Source organism: Schistocerca piceifrons, chromosome 2 (genome assembly GCF_021461385.2).
Source record: "Schistocerca piceifrons isolate TAMUIC-IGC-003096 chromosome 2, iqSchPice1.1, whole genome shotgun sequence".
Taxonomy (NCBI): Eukaryota; Metazoa; Arthropoda; class Insecta; order Orthoptera; family Acrididae; genus Schistocerca; species Schistocerca piceifrons.
Genome location: NC_060139.1, coordinates 398,448,749 through 398,474,211, shown reverse-complemented (window position 1 = coordinate 398,474,211; position 25,463 = coordinate 398,448,749). Strand labels below are relative to the sequence as shown.

The window sequence follows — 25,463 nt, the reverse complement described above, 5'->3', positions numbered from 1 at the left end:
TTCAATGTGTTAATTACATAACTCATTCTTCCAGCACTTGATGTGTTAAAGACTCAAAACAGGAAGGAACTCTTTTACCAGTTTACACCCGTGCTAATACAGGCAATTCCTCGAGAAACAGTGCAAGTCCTCATTGAAAAAGGTCGAAGCCTTAGTCCAACTAAACTACTGCCAGCACTTGTGAGCTGTGACCGTGAGCAGGTTTGTAAAACTGAAAGTTCCTAGGTATTGAAAGAATATTTATTAAAATGGAAAATCATGGTATTGAAGGAAAATCCAATCAATAAAATAATTAATTTGAGACAGGACTGCTGGCAAGAACCTTCAGGACAAGAAATATGTAGTACTGGCTGTAGATAAATAAAAAGTAGAAATGACACACTGCCTAGCTTTAGAAACTAATAGTTCCATCCTTTGGGAAAAGAGAGAGCAGAGTGAGGAAAGTTAAAAAGGAAGGGTAGGTCACTCTTATCCCAGAATGAGACAGACCCACCTGTATTGAGGATAGAAGTAGTGTCATTTCTGTTCTTATATGTGTCAGCAGTACAACAAATTTCATTTCCTGGGCGGAAGTAGTGGCTAGAAATTCTGACTTAATTTTACCAGAACTGTAACAGTCTCTATAGTTAAAAGAAAATGAAAGAATCTATCCTACACATAACACACGAAATGACAGCATAGCTTATGGTATTACAAGTATTGTTGAAGAACTTCTTCTTGGGAATTAAATATACACACACACCTTCTTTATTATTCTTTCTCCTCTTTTCTTGTGTTTTGTCTCCTACCTTCCCTCTCCATCCCATTGCTTCACTATTCTTTCTCTCTCTCTCTCTCTCTCTCTCTCTCTCACTCACTCACTCACTCACTCACTCACACACACACACACACACACACACACACACACACACACACACACACACACCCCTTCTTTATTATTTTTTCTCCCCCTCCCTTGTGTTCTTGTCCCCCACTCTTCCTCCCCATCCCTCACTGCTTCTCTGTTTTCCCATTCTCCCCATTCTTCCTCACTGTCACTGTATGCCAGTATTCAGCAACCACTTTGCAGAGTGAATATCTCATTTTGGTATGGGAGAATTTTTTGTCACCTTTTTTTCATAAATGATGCTGCAATTCAAGCAACTTAACTAGCGCAACACTGTGATAATTAAATGCAGCTTGGAATTTTCCTCCTGCCATAGTCAAAGTTTTATTGGGCACAAGAACTGTGAAGACCATGGAACCCAATTAGAAATTGCAGAAGTGAAATTATGACAGTGGGAATAGTATGGCATAATATCCACACTGCTTGAGACTAGTTAGGTAGAGGGTGCAGGGACACACCAGAAGTCCTTCTGCAGCTCATACACAATCCCCTTGAAAAGGTATGATCAGTGCCCAGATGTAATTATGGTCTTCTGGGACAAGCAGTCAGAAGCACATTTAGATTGACAGACGAGAAATGAATGCTGCAGTGGCTCTGTCGATAGTTGTGCCACTTGCATCATGTGACTGAGATCAATATATTTAGATATTACAACCCTTCCTCACTTAAATACACAAACGACTAACAGTGGTTTGTGCCTCCACAGTGACAGTGAAGGGAGGTTGACTAGAACTGATACCCCACCACTGGTTCCATTAACATCCACTTGAGGTGACCAGTGGTGTTGGTTGTTGGTACTGTTCATCCTGCAGAGGTAAGGTTGGGGTTAGCTTTTTGACATTTTCATTACTGCCAGGGATTTCTGAATACGAACAGAGTAGCAGTGCATACTGACTACTGTTGACTGTTTAAGATGAAGCTGAATGTAATTATTGTATTAAGGATGCAAATGTTTTGTTGCATCAAGAGATCATTGATAAGGAATGCCTTGATAAAGAATGACAATATAGTCTTTTCAGTTGTGGGATGATGTGGGAAACCTTAGAAATAACATTTGTGTAATACTAATGATTAATGAAAACTACCTCACCTGTATTAATAAACATTTCCTGGCAGATTAAAACTGTGTGCTGGACTGAGACTTGGACTCTGGATCTTTGCCATTGTGGGCAAGTGCTCTACCAACTGAGGTGCTCAAGCACGACTCAGTGACCCATCCTCACTGCTTTACTCCTGCCAGTATCTCGTCTCCTCATTCAAGTCTCAGTCTGGCACACAGTTTTAATCTGCCCGAAAGTTTCATGTCAGTGCACACTCTGCTGCAGAGTGAAAATTTCATTCTAGATTTATTGTGTTACAACCGGTTTCATCCGTAGAACATCTTTGTGTTGCCGAGTTGTGCTAAAGTCACGATATAAATGATCTTGTCATATGTATTTGGCAAAAGTATGGTGAGCAGGCACTACAGAATGACACAGCATGCTGTGCGTGTTTACTGTACTACCACCAGGTAGTCAGCAGAATGTTTGTGATTATTGTTTCTGGATTCAGGTTCAGCCTACAAATGACAACTAGACCATTTATATGATAACATCAGCACAACTTGGCAACCTGAAGATATTCCAAGAACAAAACCGGCCATACCACAATAAATGTTTAATTATCCAGGTAAGGTAGTTTTCATTTATCATTAAATTAATGTCTAGTGCAGTGCTCAACATAATCAAGATTATTTGTGTAATAATTCACAATGCGTATAGAAGCTTCATGGCTTTACCCATGGTCTAGGTGTTATATCTTCGAGCGCTAATCCTGGGTACTGGGTTTGAAGCCAGCTACTTCTTAACTTTTGAATAAAAATCATCGACAATGATGGCCAAAGATTACTGGCTTAAGAAGTCACCCTCATTATGTCAACAGCCTTATCAAAGAGGGTGAAGCAGCTGGCAGAGGTCCAGGACACTCACTGCTCTTGTGGCAGGAAATTGGCCCTAAAAGGTTGAAGAACCAGATATTAACAATGGCATGAGGATAAATAAGGCAGTGGAAACCACTGCATTATAGGCACATAATTGAAAATGTGTAATGAAGATATCTCCATTGGCAAGAAATTCTGGATTTGTCCCACATTTAGATCTCCTGGCCAGGACTGTCAATGGGAAGGTGACCATGAGGAGAAAAGTAACTAACCAATGATACGAAAACATTCTATGAGTCGTAGCATGGAATGTCAGAAGTTTGAATAAAGTAGAAAAGCTAGAAAATATAAAAAGGGATATGAAGAGGCTCAATCTAGATATTGGAGGGGTCAGTGATGTGAAACGGAAAGAAGATAAGCATTTCTGGTCAGACAAATATAGGGATATCGACAGCAGCAGAAAATGCAATAATGGAGTAGGATTTGTGATTAGGGCAGAGAATGAGTTATGTTAATGGTTCAGTAATAGTGTTGTTCTCACCAGATGCAATAGCAAACCAGTGCCAACCATGATAATTCAGGTATATGTGCCAACATCACAGGTAGCAGATGTAGAGAGAGAAAGTATATGAGGGTACTGGGTGGGTAATCCAGTATGTAAAGGGAGATGAAAATCTAATAATCATGGGGGGCGTGAAAGTGGTTGTAGGTGAAGGAATAGAAGAAAGGGTTACAGGAGAATATGGGCTTGAAAGTAGGAATGAGAGAAGAGAAAGTCTAATTGAGTTCTGTGGCAAATTTGAGATGATGATAGTGAATTCTCTGTTCAAGAGTCACAACAGGAGGAAGTATACTTGGAAAAGACCCGGAGACACAGGAAGATTCTGGTTGGATTACATCAGGACCAGACAGATTCCAACGGCAGATATTGGATTATAAGGAATAACCAGGTGCAGACATAGACTCATATCACAATTTAGTAATGATGAAGGGTAAGTTGAAGTCTAAGAGACTCATCTGGAAGAATCAGTGTTGAAGGAAGTGGGCTACTGAAGTACTGAGGAATGATGAGATATTTTGAAGTTCACTAACGTTGTGGGTACTGCAATAAGAGATACCAGAGTAGGCAGTTCAATTGAAGAGGAGTGGACATGTCACAAGGGGACCACAGACCTGTTAATCAGGGATTTTGATGAGTATTCAGTACGTTGTAGAGGGACATGGCCTGGGTACCTGGCTAGTGGGTTTTCATGCGATGGCCCCTAGTTTTGGAGAAAATCAATGTTGGAGTTTTATGAGTACCTCCTATATTTGCAACATTTGACACGTTTAAACCATGTGAGTGTACCGCAGTGGCTAAGGTTCATGGGTACCGTGCTTGTGGTACTGATTTGTCAACCCTGTAATGTTTACTTTTACAGGCAGTTAAAATTTTCACAAAAAAATTCAAAATGCTTCTGACTTGCTAAAGACTAACAGGGAAATCGCTTTGAGGGAAGTAGTAGTAGTAGTAGTAGTAGTAGTAGTAGTAGTAGGCTTCTAAGGGACTCGAAGCTCCCATGCCGATATTACATGATTCCTTCAGATGCTCCTGTGTTGTGCTGCCTCTTGCCAGTTATTTATTCCCAATCTTTCGCATGTGCAATAAATTTCATTGTGCCAAGTACTCCTGGATCTCCCCCTTGGTCTTTTGCCATATGGCTTCTCCCTGTACAATTTGGTCTTCTTTCATCCTCATCAGATGTCCAGCCCATTGCAGTATTCTGGCATTTATTATATTTACTATTGTTGGTTGTTGTGATAGCTCATGGATTTCTATGTTGTGTCTTCTCTTCCAGCATTGAGATTCATTGTCATAATGTGACCCAAAGATTTTTCTATAAACTTTATTCTCAGACACTTGTAAATGGTGGTGTTCTGTTTTTGTTAGGCTCCATGTTTCTTCCCCATAGATTAGAACTGGTTTAATGATTGTATTATATAACTTTACTTTAGTTTTCCTAGTCAGCAGTTTGGAGCGTAAGAAATTTTGTATTGCATAATAGGCTCAGTTAGCATTTTGCAGTCTCACTTTTATTTCTATCTGTCTCGGATTTTGTTCATCTATCACCGAGCCCAGAAATTTGAACTTTTCCACACACAAAAATTTGTGTTCACCAACTATTAGATGTGATTGGTTATCTCTACATCTTTGAACTATCATGTATTTCGTTTTCTCATTTTTACTTTCAGGCCAAGTCCTGACGCTTCTCTTGCAAGCTCTACAAATAATTGCTTAATCTCTATTTCACTATGTCATCTGCGTATGCTAACATGTTAATTTTGCTTTCTTGGAGGATCCCAGCAGGTACCAGTTTGAGTTTCCTAACTACTCTTTCTAAAGCTACATAGAAAAGAAGGGGGGACAAAACATCTCCTTATCTTAACCCAGTTTTATTTTTAAAATGATCAGACTTTAATCCATTTAGTAAAACCCTGCTTGTACTTTCATCCATGCATACTTTGCAGAGATTTATCAATTTAATTGGGAAACCAACTTCAGTCATTACATTCCACAAGTTTTGTCTATGGATGGAGGGAAGATTCCTTTAATTCATTCTTTGATTCTGCATCAATTTGGTACACCTGTTTTCATAGTAATCTTCAAGTATGCATCAGTCACATCAAAGGAAGAACAATCTTTTGGAAAATAAATGAACTGTGTTTTCCAGTATAGATTTGGAAAAATCCTTGTTCCTGCAAGGCAGTAGATTTCATTAAATGTGTATGGCTTTCTACAGATTGGTGTTATGGTTGCTTCTATTTCTGTTTTAGCATGGGAAGCGACAGCAAGTAAAGCGATTCTGTAACAAACAGAATACATATTTGAAGAAAGTTTCTTGTAGTTACTGATTTATTAAAATAATTACTATGGTAAAAATGACTAGATTGTAATAATTTTGCATGAAAAGTTTTAATAAACATTTTTGGAACAGCAACCAAAAAATTTTTTTTAAAATTTTTCTTTTTAAAATTCAGTCTTGATCGCACCACGTATGCTACAAGAACATAGGTGACCGGTTTCGGTCATATCACATGACCATCATCAGACCTGTTGTTTAATTTATAAAGTAATAGAAACCTTACTAGATTGACAATAAAATATGACAAAATGCTTATAAGGATAAAATACAATAAGACTTGTTATACCCATAGCATCTTTCGAAGATGGTAGGTGGAGCACCCTTCTCAGCTGCTGTGATGTCAAGTGGTGCCAGCAAGTGGCGGGCATACGCTTAAATACGAAGATGCTCCGCCTACCTCTTCTCCCTCTACCTCACGTCATCCAATCAGTGTAAAATGGGTTCACATAATTGTCAAAATGTAAAAAAAAGTACAATAATAACATAAAAATAGTTATGTATAAAGTATCTCTTTACAACCATGGAACTACTTAAATATCGTATAAAATATCAATTAAAAGCTTTAAAATAACTGTAAAGATGATGTATACTCAGTGTGCCCTCTATGGGCTATGGTGGTACTACCACAATGGTTTCAAAGTCAGAGATGTGAAGGTCTTTGGCATTCTACATCTACATATACATTTAAACTCTGCAAGCCACCAAACGGTGTGTGGTGGAGGGCACTTTACATGCCACTGTCATTACCTCCCTTTTCTGTTCCAGTTGCGTATTGTTCGCGGGAAGAATGACTGTCTGAAAGCCTCTGTGCGCGCTCGAATCTCTCTGATTTGATCTCCTCGGGAGGTATAAGTAGGGGGAAGCAATATATTCGATACCTCATCCAGAAACGCACCCTCTCGAAACCTAGCGAGCAAGCTACACTGCGATGCAGAGCGCCTCTCTTGCAGAGTCTGCCACTTGAGTTTGCTAAACGTCTCTGTAACACTATCACGGTTACCAAATAACCCTGTGACAAAACGCGCCGCTCTTCTTTGGATCTTCTCTATCTCCTCCGTCAACCCGATCTGGTACGGATCCCACACTGATGAGCAATAATCACTTGTTGATGGACTACATTTTCTAAGGACTCTCCCAATGAATCTCAACCTGGGACCTGCCTTACCAACAATTAATTTTATATGATCATTCCACTTCAAATCGTTCTGCACACATACTCCCAGATATTTTACAGAAGTAACTGCTACCAGTGTTTGTTCCGCTATCATATAGTCATACAATAAAGGATCCTTCTTTCTATGTATTCACAATACATTACATTACATTGCGGTGTCATATCGATATGTGAGTTGTAACTTGACTGCAAGTATACACCTATGCTAGATTCAGTATGTCTGTCTTGTATTAACTTTATTTGCCACTGGTGATATATGTAATAATGGAATGATCAGCTGCAGAGTGCTATGATATTACACGCACTTTTTAAAATGTCATAAAACTGATTTATTAAAAATGGAGTCATATTTCATAATATTTCTAGTTGGAAGTTTAAGATTGTGATATAAATATTTACGTACTGTTCTAAGGTATGTTTCTGCCATGGATACAACTGGGTCCTATGATGTTCTGAAGGAAAGAGTACATATGTGTTCATAGAATTTCGTCAGAGAGATCATAAAAATGTTTTTCACGAGAAACTTTTTTCATTGAGAAGCATTGACGGTTCATCTCTATAATGGGCATATATCTCGATCTCCTCCAAAATATTTAATAATAAGCCTTTATTAGCCTAATGAAGGACTCACAAATTCTGTTGTACCATCTCTTCGGCATGCTTATTAAAAGTTATGTGATGGCCGAAGACTGATTTTGCTCATGTGGTACCTGATGTATGTTCTTTGTATCATATAGTAAAGCTCCGGCCCGTTTGGCCAATGTATATTTTACTACAATCACCACATTGGATCTTGTAAAATCTGAGAAATCTATCGTTATCGTTACCTACAGTATGTCTTAATTTATTTTCCAAAGTATTGTTAGTTTCAAATGCTATTGTTATTTCAGAATTCTAAAAATAAATTACTGATCCTATCTTATATGTCCCCCATGTACGTCATTTTTGTGTATTTATGAGCTCCTATTAGTGGTGTACTTTGTGATTGTTGCATTTTATTAAACATAATGTCAACTTGACTCGTATCAAAAGAATTGATTTTCGCAGTCTGTTTTAGAATAGTTGTTTCTTTTTTGATCTCATTTTCTTCAAGGGGTAATTTTAGCATCCTGTGGATCATTGACTTAAAAAATGCTTTCTTATATTTGTCATGATGACATGACCTAGCATTAATAATGACATCCGTAGTTGTAGGTTTTCTGTATATGGCAAAGCAATGCTTGCCATTGTTATTGGATATAATGAGATCCAGGTAGTTAATACATTTTTGATTTTCATGTTCAACTGTAAATTGTAGTTTTGGATGTACAGAGTTCAATTTTGTAGTAAACCTATCGATTTCATCTTTTGGACCATTATAAAGTATTCGAAGGATGCCATGGGTATAACAAGTCTTATTGTATTTTATCCTTATAAGCATTTTGTCATATTTTATTGTCAGTCTAGTAAGGTTTCTATTAATTTTCTAAATTAAATTACAGGTCTGATGATGGTCATGTGATATGACTGAAACCGGTTATCTGTGTTCTTGTAGCATATGTGGTGCGATCAAGACTGAATTTTAAAAAGAAATTTTTTTTAATAATTTACATGACGTGCTATTTCATGAAGTTCTGTTTGATAGAAAAAAAAAGAAAGAAACTAACATGAAAAACTGCTCAGGACAGGCCTCTGTACAACATACCGAAGTCTCATCAGAATCTGTGATTAACAGGTCTGGCGGTCCCCTTGTCAGTTGAACAGGAGTGAATGTCTCTGAAAAGGGCAGTCACTAATGTTGGGCAAACAAACATAGATACAAGGAAGATGACTGCAAAGAAACCTTTGGTAACAGATGAAATACTTCAATAGAGCAACAAAAGAAGGAAGTACACAGATTTTCAAGGAATGAAAGGCATACAGCAATATAAATACATTAAGAATGAAATAAATAGAAAGTGCAGGACAGCCAAGGGAAAATGGCCTCAGGAAAGATGGGAAGAAATTTTAAAAAAATAATAATAAAATAAAATAAATTAAAAAAAAAAAAAAATGATGGACTGACTCAGCATATAGAAAAGTCAAAACAGCCTTCAATGAAGTTAAAAGCAAGGGTGGTAACATTAAGAGTGCAATGGGAATACTCTTGTTAAACACACGATAGAAAGCTAATAGTTGAAAAAAAAATACGTTGAAGGTCTCTATGAGGGACAAGGACTTGTCTGGTGATGTGACAGAAGAAGAAATCGGAGTCAGTATGAAAGATATGGGGGTTTCAGTATTAGAGTCCAGAATTTACGAGGGTGAGTCAAATGAAAACCTTAAATTTGTAATAACAAATCGAAATTTCATGCCGTTATCCTGTAAGTTGGTAAGCGTGCTACAAACAGCATGCAGAATGGCCTGTAGGTGGCAGCATAGTGCAGATGCACACACACCATCGCAGTATCAGTATAAAGAAGGCTGCCCCACTTGCAACTTGCACCAGGTAAGAACAGCTTTCTGTTATTAGGTTTTTGTGTAGTGAAGTTGTGAAACCTATTGAAATTCATCGACGAATGAAGGTTCGGTATGGTGATGCAGGTTTGTCACAGCAGCAAGTCTATGAATGGAGTAGGAAGTTCGCAAATGGTCCTCATCCAGGTCAGGCACAACGAGTTGTGACTCCACAGAACATTGTAGCAGTTGAAGCCATAGTGAAGGAAAACCGCTGAGTGACACTGAATGACATTGCAGTATGTTTACAGATTAGTCATGGGTCAGCACACCACATTGTGCATGGTGTGCTACAGTTTCACAAAGTGTCTGCAAGATGGGTGCCATGGCAGCTGACTCCTGAAATGAGAGAACGACGTGTTGTTGCTTGTGAAGAACTTCTTCGGCACTTTGAATGAGAAAGTGATGGCTTCCTTGGAAGAATCGTTACTGGGGATGAAACCTGGGTTTGCTTCCACCAACCGGAAATGAAGAGAGTGAGCAAGGAATGGCACCATTCCTCATCACCAAAACCAAAGAAGTTTCGAACAGAACCATCAGCAGGGAAGGTTATGCTGACTCTCTTTTGGGATGAAAAAGGCATCATTTTGGAACATTACATGCCTAGAGGGACCACTGTCACCAGTGCATCATACACAGATCTCCTAAAATATCATCTGCGGCCTGCAATCAAATCAAAGCGATGTGGATTGCTGTGAGCAGGTGTCCTTTTGCAACATGACAATGCAAGGCCCCACACTGCCCGTACAACAGTTGCAACAATCACAGACCTGCATTTTGAGTGTCTTCCTCATCCACCATACTGACCAGACCTTGCCCCAAGTAATTTCCATATGTTTGGACCACTCAAAGACGCAATGGGTGGAAAGAAGTTCCATTCTGATGAAGAGGTATGCCATGCGGTGAATGAGTGGTTGCGCAGACTACCAAAAGAATTTTTTTCTAAAGGAATTTATGCACTTTGTAAGTGCTGGAGGACTTGCATTGAGCGTGGGGGAGATTATGTTGAAAAGTGATACAGCTTTGTACCACTTCTGCACAAAAAATAATATTAAAAAAAATTAAGGTTTTCATTTGACTTGCCCTCATAAAACAGCTTTGGAAGGCTTGACATAAGATAAGAGACAAGGATAGGTAACATTCTGTCAGAATTTGTAAAGTCATTGAGGAAAGAGGCAACCAAATCACTATTCAAATTAATGTGTAGAATCTGTGAGAGCTGTGACATACCATTGAACTTTTGGAAAAATTCCATCCACACATTTCTGAAGCTAACAGGACATATAAGTACAAGAACTATGACACAATCAGCTTGACAGCTCATGCATTGCACCCGCTGACAAGGATAATATACAGAAGAATGGAAAATAAAATTGAGAATATGTTATATGACAATCAGTTTGACTTTAGAAAGACAGTGGCACCAGAGAGGCAGTTCTCACCTTGCACCTGGTAATAGGTGCAATGCTGAAGAAAAATCAAGATATAGTCATAGGATTTTTTAGTCTAGAAAAAGTGTTTGAAAGTGTAAAATGGTGCAGGATGTTTAAAGTACTGAAAAAGATAGGAGTGAGATGTAGGGAAAGACAGGTAATATAAAATATTGTTGAGGGCCAAGAGACAACAATGAGATTGGGGGATCAGAAGTTCTTGGATTAAAAAGGGGAATAGGACAGGGATACAACCTTTCACCCTTGCTGTCCAACCTATAGCTCTGAAGAATCAGTGATGAAAATAAAAGAAAGATTCAAGAGTGGAATTATTCATCACTTTCACTGAAGATTGCAATGTCATCAGCGAATCTTATCATGGGTAAAATTCAGGGCGACAGGATACCCATGATAAGATTCGCTGATGACATTACAATCTTCAGTGAAAGTGATGAATAATTACAGTATTTGGTGGGTGGAATGAACAGTCTAATGAGGAGAGATTATAGATTGAGAGTAAACAGGAAAAGACAGAGGTGATGAGACATAGTAGAAATTAGAATAGTGAGAAACTTAGTATCAAAATTGGCGATCATGACGTATATGATAAGGAATTCTGCTACCTCTGAAGCAAACTAACCCATGATGGATGAAGCAAGGAGAGCATAAAAAGCAGACTAGCACAGGCAAAGAGGGCATGCCTGACTGAGAGAAGTCTACTAGTATCAAAGAAATTTCTATGAATGTACATTTGGGGCACAGAATTGTATGGTAGTGAATCATGGACAGTGCGAAAACCAGAACAGACGAGAACTGAAGCATTTCAAATATGGTGTTACAATAGAATGTGTTAAAAATCAGGTGGACTGATATGATAAGGAATGAGGTGGTTCTCCACAGAATTGGCAAAGAAAAATTGGAAAATATTGACAAAAAGTGGGGGCAGGATGATAGGGCATGTGCTGTGACATCAGGGGGTAACCTTCATGGTATTTGGGGGAACGATAGAGGGTAAAAGCCGCAGGGGAAGACAGAGATTGGAACATATCCAACAAATAATTGAGGACATAAAGTGCAAGGACTGGTCTGAGATGAAGAAGTTAGTGCAGGAGAGGAATTCATGGTGGGTCGCATCAAACCAGGAGGAAGACTGAGGACTTAAAAAAGAAGAAAATCAAATTAAAATAAAAGCTTCTAACTCATCATGAAGGATGTTTAAGTGGTCCTGTCAATTGATTCTGGTGATAGTTGTTTCATGGAGGTATACTGCATGGTGTGACCCATCTTCACTTTGCTCATTCTGCTGACTAATGATGCAGTTACAGCTGAAATGTCTGTGAAAGACATAATTATACTTTGTCACTGACAGTATATTATTTTATGAGGTCGTGTAGGTGGTGTCATCCCTGTCATTGTTTGCTTTGAGTTTTTCACTTAAACAAAACCATTATTGGAAAGAAAAGCTTGAAGTAAACATGTATGTCTATGATACGAGCAACACACACAATGATTTATTGTCATTTCAAGTATGGAGTTCACACAAATAAATAATTTTTATATTGCAGCAGACTTTGCAGTCAGGGCAGCAGTCAGAGCATCCATGGATTGGTTATATCATTTTGAAAGATAGGCTGCTTTAGCTTAAGTCCTTATTTATAGACACAACCAGTTCCACAGCATTTTAGCTGAAACATGAGGTGTATTCTCTATCATCAGGTGTAATCTGTACAAACTGGTAGACCAATACTCACATAAGGTAGCAAGAAAACAGAAATAAAATGAAAAAGTATATACAGGATGAAAATACTACAAAGTCCAGTCATTTTCAGATTGGGGGGAAGGGGGGGGGGGGGGGGAGAAAACTACGAAACTGGTTGTGTGTATAAATAAAGGACTTGTGGCTTAAGTGATCTTATCTTTTCAAAATGATCTTCTTATATAACTGAAGGATTTTTAAAATTTCATTTGGAATTATTTTGCTGTTGCCATCCATCATTGGAAGCAGGTCATAGAACAGTCAAAACAAAGAGTATTCAATGAAAATGTATCCTCAAGTGCCAAAGAAAAGTATACAATGATGGCAATAACCAAAACATGTCACGAAATGACAAGCAAATAAAAAAATTAATGTACATTATTTTTAAGTACCAAATGTCATGTGCTCATACCTAGATTTTTTTCCATTAATAAAATTAAGTACATAGAATTATGCTAGTGCTGTAGATAGTAGCAGGACAATGTGGACATAAATGTATTTTTCCTCCTTTCAGGCTAATGAGGCTATACGATATCTTGAATTCTGTGTTAATACCCTACACTGCCAACAACAAGCTATCCACAACTATCTGCTGTCACTTTACGCTAGAATGAAGCCAGATGAGCTTATGCATTATCTTGCCTCACAGGGTAAGTATAGACAAATTGCATATCATTTGCAGCAAATGTGTTAATTATAGGTAAGCCCATCCCACTGTCGAATTAGAAAGGACAAAATGTAGATATATATTAACGTAATGGCCACATGGTTAGAGGCGCCACGTCACTGATTGTGCAGCCCCTTCCGCCGGAGCTTTGAGTCCTCCCTGGGGCGTGGGTGTGTGTGTTGTTCTTAGCGTAAGTTAGTGTAAGTTAAAGTAGTGTGTAAGTCTAGGGACCGATCACCTCAGCAGTTTGGTCCCTTAGGAATTCACACACATTATTAAGGTCCTCTTTTTTAGATCTTGGAGAATCTTTCCCAACCAATTGTGAAGACTGAACCTTGGTCTGAACATCATAATCATAGACCCACATCTCATCACCAGTTACTGTTCTCTTAAGGAATGTCTTATTCTCATTTGTGCCCTTCACAGACTGAAAGGTGCAGGTCTTTCTGGTCTTGACTCATGAGCCATGGTGCATTGCAAGATGCTGTGTCAGTATTTCATGACATGATCCAACTGAAATGTCACATTCTTCTGCAGTGTCTTGGGCACTTAGTCTTTGATTGGAATGCACAATTTCGTTGATGTTCCTGACATGCTGTGTGAACCACTCGTAACAGTGAGTACAGCTTACGTATTCACCTTCATCTTGAGTTTCATGCAAACTTTAAAGTAGATGCCGTGTTCCTCTAACTCTTCCACTGTGAAATTTGCAAACTGTCCAACACAACATTCTACTTAATACAGCACTGAACAGTAACTAACAGACATGCAACGATGAAACTTCCAGCAGTTGCACTTTAAACACAGGCATGTGCAGGGATGCCTACCACATTTCGCCCCAACACATCCATTGGTGCAAAATTATGTATGTTCCAGAATTTTTTGAACAGACCTCATATGATTTGCAACAATATGCTTGGCTCACACATGTGCCACCTACACAGCTCACTCAGGTTCCACATTGAAATTCTTGCTGCTACTTCACTGTGGTATTATAGGATCTCAGAGGTCAGAAAGCTGGTACTGAAGCAAATCTGCTATATGGCCAAAGGCTTCTGATTTATCCTGACTGGGACTGAAGTGAGACTGTTTGAGCTAGAGTGTTTCAAAATATTTAATAAAATAATACGCGAAATGGAAAACAGGTCTCTCATATTTCACACCATTTCAACTGACCTTAAGTTTTGGTTAAGGAAATGCCTAAAAAAAATTTATATCACATTGTGAAAAATGAACTGCTGTGGGAGCCAAATAGCAGACATTGAAATAGCAGAACTGATTAGCAAAATAGCTGTTTTCAAGTGCCAGCTGATGAAAAGCTTTGATACAGCTTCCCATTTGGATATTTTGAAGTTTTTTTATTATTATTTTTTATACAGCTTCTCATTTGAATATTTTGAAGGTGTTTTTATCCCCAAAATACGGGTTAAGAGCTGGTTAGCCTATGTAGGTGGAAGCAGACTGTCAGATTCATCGATCTTGTTGATAAAATGAGACACAGTTGCTAAACTGAACTTCAGTGGTATAATCAATGAGGTAAAAGCACCCAAAGCAAGGAAATGCAAAGCAGAATTCTAATAAAAACACAATTTATGGAAAGGAATATTTTTGCAACTCTTAATTATAGCTATTTTTGTTTATATTTAATAATTTATCCACTAATAATAATTTATGAGGAGCAGATGAAAACTGTTGTTTATAATACATCATACTAAAACAGTGTACACTAGCTGCCATAAACAATAAGATTCATATGTTCTTTTACTACAATCTTTTTAGAAAGTGCATACAATTTGTAATTTATTTACTACAATGATATATTTTGGTTGTTATGTTCAGTGTCATGAATATGTATAATATTTTTCTTAGTAATTTTTAATTTTTGTTAAACCTACTTTTGAAGTTATAAAATTTACTAAATCTTTGAAGTTATTTTTTTTTGGGGGGGGGGGGGAGACAGTTTTGGCAGCTCTGCCGGGGTCACAGGATCACCTCAGTACAGTTTTGCATGCACGTGCTAATCACTCTTCAACAGTGTAACTGTCTGTTTACATTAGCCATGGCTTCACAACTGAAACAGTGCAATACTGGAACAAAACAGTACAAGATTGTCAGAGATGCTTTTTGTCAACTTTCAAGCAAGGATACCAATAAAATAACTACTTATTTCCCCAGATGTACAAAGTCTACGGTTGTATGGAGACTTCTTAGACACAATGATACACTACATATTATTATACCATACATGATTTGATGACAAAAAATATGTTCATTATCTAAAAACAGGTCAAGAACCAAGTATGGTGTGCTATGATATTCACTACGCCTTACGGCTTTGTCGTGAGCTTCACCTGACTGAGGCCTGTGTCCAGTTGTCAGCACTGCTTGGCCTGTGGGAAGCAGCAGTAGACCTTGCACTGACTGTGGATGTTGGACTGGCAAAGCAAACGGCGAATTTACCTCAGGCAGACAGTGATCTGCGTAAAAAGTTGTGGCTGAAAATTGGTAAGTGTCTTTACTTTGATATCTTGTAGTTGTATAATCACGTGCTTGCAGCATGTGCTTGTATTTTAGAAACTGCTCAGTAATAGGTCATTGATTAGTGTTCATTATTTTTTTGGATTACATGACTGAGGAAACTGATGCAGTTGTTAAGATGCTGGACTCTTGTCCTGGAGGGTCAAGATCCCATTTTCTGTTCAGCCAACCCAATTTACCAAGTAAGATGGCGCAGTGGACTCGGATTCTAGAGGATGACGGTTCAAACCCACGTCCAGCCATCCTGATTTAGGTTTTCCAAGATTTTTCTAAATCACTTTAGGCAAATTCCAGGATAATTCCTTTGAAAGGGCATGGCCGACTTCCTTCACCATCCTTTCCCTAATACGATGGGACTAATAAACTTGCTCTTTGGTCGCATCCCCCAAATCAACCAACCAGCCCGATTTAGGATTTCTACAGTTCCTCTAAATCATGTAAGAAAATACTGTGATAGTTACTATGAAAAGGACACAACTGCTTCTCTATACACCCTCAGTCTGACCTTTGTCTACCTCTCAAATGGCCTCATTGTTGACGGGACATTAAAATCTAAACTGCCCTATGTTTTTATTTAATTAATTAATTTATTTATTTTATTTTTTGCATCCATGGTTTACTTCCATGAAACCACAGAAAATTATGTGTACGTGACAAATTTCAAATACTTAAAGAATAGAGAAGCAAAGACCAGCTTGAGCTCCCTGCTTCACAACTCCACTTTCATTGTCTTTGGATGCCTGTGATTTTGGGATGAACTGTCACTTCTGCATAACATTAAGAATAAAGATGAATCTGCAGAAGTCCACAGATTATAAGCTCCTATGTCCCTAGCCCCATATGCCCTTTACTGGTATGTGCCAAAATCTGATGCAGAGAAACGGGGAAGTTGATTTGGTCATAAAGCTGATTGTGGGATTCAAAATACTGTACAAAGTGTACTGGGAAATTTTTACAACACAACTCTGATTATTCTACATTTTTAAAATAATTCTTGCTACACACAGTGAATATCTGTAGTCTTCTTAATCACTAGTGAGACAACTTTTACAAATAACTTCTGGCAACTGTGATCACCTGTCATGCCTCACAAGCAGGAGATTTTTCCATGTAGAAATGCTTCATGCTGTGTATCAAATTTTCTCAAGGGTGCTGAAGAACTTTCAGGCCTGCTGCAGCCAGTCAGTCATCACAAATTTGTGACTGATGCACTGGAGCATTGTAATTTTGTGATCTCAGTGTTCATTGGATGGCATTATTTGCCTTGGGGCATGTATGCTCTGTTTCTAATTCTTAGTGAATTGTCTTTTTTCTTCTGAGAAGAAAGTTCCGCCCCCCCCCCCCCCTCTTCCCCCATTTCACTATACAGTGTATCTAATTACTGTGATATTCTTGCTGTTACCAAATGAGTGGCCATCACATTTAAGAGAACAGTCCTACTAGAACTTGGTAGTTCTTTTACAGAGACATTCAAACTTTCAAACCATCACCGGTAAACAAAGAAACCAACTCAGTTCTCACCTTAATGTTGTGTACAATTTATAAATTACAGCTGCATTTGAAAAACCTATCTTAATATTCAAGATGAAACAATTTCTCCCAACATATGTTCTGTAACATGACTGCTGGCTGTTCACTACATGCTTTAAATCACAGTAATTGGCAAAACTTTGTATGACAAGCTGCTCAGCATCACAGCTACAGCACTGAAAAATTATTAATGATAAAAACAAAGCCTATTTTGTTCTTTGGTAGTAGCTAGCCTTGTAATAACTTAAGTGAATTAATTAATGCAGTGAATATCATTGATATATTTATTCCAGCTAATAAATAATTTAGGACTAAATGTGACAACTCATGGAATAGTTGACACATTGAGTCATCAGTAGGCACATAAACAAGACTGAAGACACACACACACACACACACACAGAGCTACCTCATGGCAGACTGTCTCTAAAAACATGACAGATAATGCATGTAATTTAAAAGATCTCACTACCAGGGCAGGTTGGTAACATCAACATGTGGTTTTCAGAGAACAGATTAACTGCAACAGAGGACAAAACATACAGTTTCTGACACAGAACTCTTAAAAAGTGAAATTTTGCTGTCCCAAAGTGACCAAATAGTTAGTGATCAGTCATTTTAAGTTCTTAGGGCTGAGGGTAGATGGAAAGCTTACTTGGAAGTATCACATTTAAGATGTTGTGCAGAAATTGAATACCGTGATCTTCACCATAAGAATGACCTCCACTGACTCTGACACTGAAATGTGAAGGCTTATTTATGTTGTTTACTTTCACTCTATTATCAACTATTGTGTCATATTCTGGCTCAACTCTGAATCAGGGTTCTAGTAAATAGAGAGACCACACACATGTGCTTATATAGAACAGAACAAACAGCTAGATTTATCTGTAAATAGATTATTCATGTATTCAAATTGTGATGGTGTGTGTTATTTGCACAAAGTGCAAAGTTTTGCAGCATTATGTGCATTCTCTCTCTACTCTTTCCTTCTTTTTCCTTGCTTGTTCCTTTTTCCCCCTCCCCACATCTTTTTACTGGCATTCACATGCAACGCACTTCAAAAGAACAGTAAAGCAAGACAGCCATTTTTGCTGGGTGATATTTCTTTCTTCATGGAAAAAATGCTGGTTGTACTGGTGGGAAGGAATATTCAGTGAATAATGTGGATGAATTGGAACAATGCTATGATTCCTCACTCTTAGGTATCTGTGGATCGTGGTGTTTTCTGCCATAGATCACTGAGAGATCTAATACCTCCTATAGACTTCCATTATGTTGATTGTTAGCCCATTTAGATCACTGTGAGATCTGCTACCTCCATAGACTTCCATGATGTTGGATGTTAGCCGATTTACAGTGTTCCTGTTTATGCATTACCTTGCAGTTCAAGACCTTGGGCATCTTCAAAAACTTGAGCAATTGTCAAAATGTCCTCCAAACGGGGAGGTGATAGTTTGTATGCTGCGATGTGAACCTCCATTCCAGCAACAGTATAATTATTAGGTTGATGCATAAGTTTGTAGCATTTTTCTTTTCCATTTTGGTATTCTAATTTCTATGGGTTTATAAATAGGTTGTCATGTTTTTATTTGTAGTTCACTGTTGCTACTTGAGTTTATATGTTGTCATTTTGTTATTCAGAGATAGTGAGTGGACACAAGATAATGGAGTGCTAAGTTGAGAAATCAGAAGATTTTCTCTGTTTGAGTTCAGTAGAGGGGTGACAAAAGCAGATTCAGTCAGAAATATTTGGTGGGGATAATGCCATTGGACAGAACACAGCAAGAAAATGGTTTTCTCATTTTAAGATGACCATTTTGATGTTACTTACTCCCCATATTCAGGAAGAACTTTGGGGTTTGATGGAGATCATTGAAACACATTAATCTACAATGAGGCATGTCAGTATACTCAAGTTGCATGGAGTGGAAAAGGTTCATAAATCAGGTGTATGAATACGGCACATTCTAAGCCAGAATCACAAAAATCAGTGGGTAATCGTATGTGTATCCTTGCTTGCTCATCATGGAATGGCTCATGAACTACACTGACCATTCCTATCTTGTACCACTACTGGTGACAAGAAATGGTGTCTTTATGCTCACATAAGGAAAATAAGTGAATGGCTGAGGCCAAAAAAAAAAAAAAAAAAAAAAAAAACAGCAGCAACTCCCTGTACAAAGACCTGATCCACATCCACAGAAGATAATGTTATGCATCTGGTGGAACAGTGTCGGTATGGTGTACTAGAAATTGCTTCCCCCCAGGTGTACCCATCACTGCTGACATTTATTGTCAACAGCTGTGATATCTTGCGGACAAAATCCAAGAGCAGTGACCAGTACGACTGTATGAAGTGATGCTATTACATGATAACACTGCCCACATTCTGCTAGAGTGACAAGAAACACTGTTGAGGAATTGGGTTGGGAAGTAATTCTGCACCCACCTTATTCACCCGATCTTGCGCACTCAGACGTTCACCTTTTCCACTTTCTATTGAACAACCGTCAAGAAACTTCCTTTCCAGATGAAACTGCATTCTGAACATGGCTTGACAAGTTTTCATCTCAAAACCACATGATTTATACATTTGTGGAAACAAAAAGTTACCACAGCATAGGCAGACTGTTGTAAATAGTGAAGGGGAATATAAGTTATTTAACTTATGTAACTAGTACAGAATGTCCAGACAGAAACAAGAAACATTGTATTTGTGATGGATTACCGGACTAACTTGGGAATGGTGTTGAAGGTGCTATTAATAGATGTATCAGTCCTCTGTCATTTCAGGAAATAGGACAACTGACAATGGAGGCAGAATTGTGCCACTGAGCAGTGAAACAACAAAAGCCATGTCTATCCCTGGTATTGTTTCTATAACAGCACCAAGTGCTGCTAGTGCAGTTTCTCGTATTGATGGAAAAACTGGAGCAGAACCACATACATTGCCCATTTTAATATCTCCACCAGAGTAAGATATCGAAAGCAGATCTTTGACATTGCAGCTCATGATTGAGGAACTCTGCCAGAAATGTGAAAGGTGGGTCATGTGGCCTGAGCTACTGACAGCCACAGGTTAAGCCATCCGCCACAGCTCAGTCTGGTATTGCACACCACATGAGCTCTGACAGATCACGTCTAGCTTCTATACTGATACTGACACTGCTTTGGGCGTTAACTTGTCGACTTATGTTCTTGGTTTTTATAGAGTTCTCTGCTCACGATGACCTTGGCATTATTTGTAGATTATGCATTAGTCTCAGGCATAAACACTTTACTGGTGATGAGTTCTTACCCTACCATGCTTTCAGTACACATTCACACTCTATGCTAGTGTCATAGGGACCAAGGTTTTTTGAACTTCGGCAACAACAGATGTTGCTACAGCAGGAGCAGCAGCAGCAGCTATTTGCCATCATCATCATCATCATCATCATCAGCAGCAGCAGCAGCGGCAGCTATTGCTGCAACTAGAACAGGAGGTTACTCTTCCGAATATTCTGTCTCGACAATAACTATCCAATGTTCATTAGTTTCTTATCTCATTTCTGGTCAGGGGGAATGTCACTTACTTTTGTCTTCTAGCAGTCATTTATATGAAGTTATTTAAAAGTTACAACCTCTTGTGGACCCTAGAGATTTGTCTTTCAGTGACCTATGTGCTCTGTTAACTGAATACTACAATTATTATCACCAAAACTTATTGTGGCAAGATTATACAGTTTAATCACTGCCTTGCCTCCGAGAGAGAGGTCACAGCAAAAGGTTTGACCAAGTCTGATGCTAGTGCTTGGTGAAGTGCTTAAAATTGCTAAATCCTTCAAGGTTTGCTGTGGCAGCTCAGCATGATTTTACTATTAAGATTACAGGTTAACATGTTGTTAGTTACTATCACAAACAACAATTAACTGATGATTACAACTCGTTATCATCTAATTATGCCTGTAAGTCTTTCTGTGGGGGCACAATAAGCAGCCACAATGGGGCATACAGGATTGTTGGGTTTGTAGTTTTTGGGGAACATATGGAAGGCGTGTGTGTGATGTGTCATTAAGGGTGAGGAGAGCAATTGATTCAGGGGAGATGTTCTGGGAGGTCCTAAGGCTTTAAGCAGGGATTGGAATTTGTGTTGGACTTCTGGGATGGATTACTCTGGCAAAGTTTATAGGTGGAGAAGTCAGACAATTGGCAGAAGCCTTCTGTCAGGTAGTCACTGTGATCCATAATCATTGAAGAATAATAATAACAACCTCATTCCTCATACACGTTACTAACTTTACCCTAACCAACAACTATTACTCATTCTAAGGAAAGGTATATAAACAAATCTGCAGCACAGACATGGGCACCCACATGCCAGCCTTCTTATGGGCCATCTAGAGGAGACCTTCCTAGCCCCCCCAAAACAATAAACCCCTAGTCTGGTTAAGGTTCATTGATAATATCTTAATGATCTGGACCCAGGAACAAAACACCCTATCTTTATTCCTTCACAACCTCAACACCTTCTCTCCCAACCACTTCACATGGTCCTCCTCAAACCAGCATGCAACCTTCCTAGATGTTGACTATCTCCTCTCTGATGGCTCCATCTGCACCTCTGTCCACTTTAAACCCACCAACCACCAACATGACCCACATTTTGACAGCTACCATCCCTTTCACACACACAAAAAATTCCTCCCATGTAGCCTGGCTGCCCAGGGCCATATGGTGTATCTGCAGTGACAAAAACTCCCTTGCTCATTATGCTGAGGGTCTCACCAAGACCTTCACAGATAGGCACTATCCCCCAGACCTAGTCTGCAAACAGATCTCCTATGCCATTTCCCCTCACAATCCCAATCCTCCCAGCACTCCCAAAAACCAGCCACAAAGGAGTGTTCCCTTTGTCACCCAGTACCACCCTGCACTGGAACAACTGGACCACATCCTTTGCCAAGGCTTTGATTACCTGTCATTGTTCCCTGAAATGAGAGACATACTACCTGAGATACTTACCATCCCACCTGTGTTCTGTCACCCACCCAACCTCCACAACATCCCTATCCATCCCTATGCCACTCCCAGTTCCAACCACTTGCCACAAGGATCATATCCCTGTGGAAGACCCAGGTGCAAAACCTGCCCAATTCACCCATCCAGCACTGCCTATTCAGTCCTGTCACAGATTTATCCTACACCATGAGGGGCCAGGCCTCCTGTGAAAGCAGCCATGTCATCTCTCAGCTCTGCTGCAATCACTGCACAGCTTTTTATACTGGTATGACTACCAAGCATCTATCCACCAAGGTAAGCGGTCACTGTCAAACCATGGCCAAGACCAAAGTAGACCACCCTGTGGCACAACATGCAGCTGAACATAACACACTTGATACACTTTCAATGGCTGCTTCACTACCCAAACTATCTGGATCCTTCCCTCAACCACCAGCTTTCATGGACTGCACAGATGGGAGTCATCGTTACAACACTTCCTTTTCTGAACTGGACACATGGATGTTTTCGTTACAATACTTTCTCTGTTCCCGTAATTTCCTGGCCTCAACCTACCGTAACATATTTTCCCCATACCTTCCACCCAACAGTTTCCACCCCCTCTGTCCTATCATCTCCTCCCCACTCTCTTTTCCCTCTCTGTTTATTTGCAGCCCTCTGCCAATGCATCCACCCATCTTTCTCCACTGGTCTCCTTTTTTGTTCCTTTTTTTCGCACCTCCCTGTCCCACAACTGCCTGACACTGCCCATGTTGACATTCTAGTCTCTGCGCACTCCACCAGACAGCGTGGATCTTTCTCCCCACCCATACACTATTATCCCTGGCCCTTCCTCTTCCTCACCCCCTCCAGATTGCTGCTTGCATCCCACATGATGTTGCATTCTGGCCTGAGATGCTGGAGTTGCTGGTCATATGTGCGAGAGGTGTGCTTGCTGGTGTGTGTGTGTGTGTGTGTGTGTGTGTGTGTGTGTGTGTGTAATCATGCCTGTCTTCAACTTGACGTGTCTTCTTTATAGTAAGAGTAGCAATCTATTTTTTCCTACATTGTTGATATTCCTACCAGGAGTTTCCATTGTTTGATTAACTTTATAGTTGTCATTTCTCTGAAAGCTTTTGTGGTACCTAAATTTTGCTTAGCTCACCCACTTCTTTTTGTGGTTCTTCAGGCTGTTCAGCCAGAACTCATGTAGCTTCAGAACCATTTCGATATTCTTCGGAACCATTTCGATATTTCCTCTGTTTTCACCTGACAGTGGGCAGTAGCTATGGAGGTCATTAAAAAACTAAATGGGTATTATGTATTTGTGGTGATTTTAAGTCTACTGTTGATTCCCATTGTAACATTTATCTTTATCTCCTGCCCATAGAGTTTTTGTCTAAACTGACGGGCGCAGCATTATTTGAAAATAGATATAAAAATATGTGTATCTCATTTTCTCTCTTGATGATGCTTCATGTCAGTTGGTAATTTTAAATACGCCATCTGGCTTATTCGTGTAAAATTGTTTACCGTTTTGGGTGTGATTGCACACTCCATTTTCCAAAAGTACTTAGAACAATTGATTCACAGCATTATGCAGTGTGTTAATTATTTGGATGATGGTATCAGTATTGGGCTAACATGCATGGAACATTGCAAGAATCTTGAATCCCTGTTTAAATGGCTCCTGGATAATTATTTATGCTATCAGTTGGAAAAGTGCACTTTCTTTGTACCTAATATAAAATACCCTGGGCACATTCTTAGCCACAATAGTGTCACACACACCCATGACCACGTTGACATGAAAATCAACATGCCAGCTCCTATTAACCTTAAACAATTGTTCTGGGAAAAATCATATAGCATACCAAGTTTTTCTCAGGTGCCACAGATTAGGCACCCTTTCACTCCACTGCTGTTGAAGCTAGTGACGAATGGATTCCAGTGTGACATTGTGGTGGTTTAGTCCCATTGGTTGTCAGATGGTCTGGAGTGCCCAATTGTATTTGTCTTCAAAAAGTAAATGCTGCACAGCTCAGCTATTTGCAAGTTGAAGAGGAGGCTTTAGCGGTTATTTATGGATTCAAGAAATTTCTAGTGTATTCCACCTGTTGACAGATCCTGAAACCTTGGTTTTCATGTTTGGGCATTATTCTGAGTTCCCAAATAAGACTGTGCAACCCTGCAATGTTGGGTGCTGTTCATAATATGGTGCCACTACGAAATTCACTCTCACCCCACTGACCAACACACCAATGCAGACACCATTTCCCACTTATCTATTGACCCTGATGGGGAATTTAACCATCAGAGAACTGTTTGTTTACCTGGGCCAAGACCTCCAAAAGATCCTGAATGAATTGCCACTTATAGAGCATGAGATAACATCAGCATTGTCCCACAACCAAGTCATGTGAAGATTTTGTGGGCAATCCAGAAAGGGTGACCAGATCGTATTTCCCACCATTCCTAACCAGTTCTTAAGAATTATTTCACACTACACTACTAGCTCAAGGCTTTTAATGTTGGTCATGGAGGACTCTGGTTGCTGTGTCGTCATTCCACCCTGCTTTGGTCCCTAATCCTCTAGCTTCTTCATGCAGCACATTGGAGGATGATTCACTTGAAGGCATTGGCCTGGCGGGGTGTCTGTTGTCCTGGGGCCAAATATCATCACCAGCACAATGTTTTTCACCATGGTCCCACATGACCATTCAAAGGACAGGTTTCATGTTGATTTTACTGGTCCATTTCAGGGAGCTGTAGGGCTGTTGTTGGTGGACGTCCTTTCCCATGCAAGTCATTGAGTGGATTTTCACCATTTAGGATGTCAAACAGTGGAGTCCACTTTATGTCGACTCTGTTCCAGGCCTTCTGTTGCCATAACAACATCGACAATCAGACCACTGCTCCTTTTCGCTGCACCTCCAGCTCAGAGGCTGACCTGATGGTCCATACTTTTTAAACACAAATGAGGAAGGACTTGCTGTCATTGATCTTGGATGCATTGCACAGCTTCCCTTCAACCCATATGTTCACCCTCATCAACGTCCACAGCTCGTGGTCTAGTGGCTAACGTTGCTGCCGCTGGATCACAGGGTCCCGGGTTCGATTCCCGACCGGGTTGGGGATTTTCTCTGCCCGGGGACTGGGTTTTTGTACTGTCCTCTTCATTTCATCATCATCCTCATCATTAG

General features: G+C 39.4%; 1 protein-coding gene across 2 annotated transcripts in view; it reads left to right on the top strand.

Moving 5' to 3' along the window:
• Nucleotides 1-25,463, top strand: part of LOC124776225 (vacuolar protein sorting-associated protein 18 homolog) — a 267,952-nt gene that overhangs the window by 110,159 nt on the left and 132,330 nt on the right. For both annotated transcript variants that reach the window (XM_047251081.1, XM_047251082.1), the window contains 3 exons: nt 35-201; nt 13,057-13,192; nt 15,496-15,714. In XM_047251081.1, the coding sequence (XP_047107037.1) occupies nt 35-201; nt 13,057-13,192; nt 15,496-15,714 (522 nt within the window). The remainder of the gene's footprint in view (nt 1-34; nt 202-13,056; nt 13,193-15,495; nt 15,715-25,463) is intronic.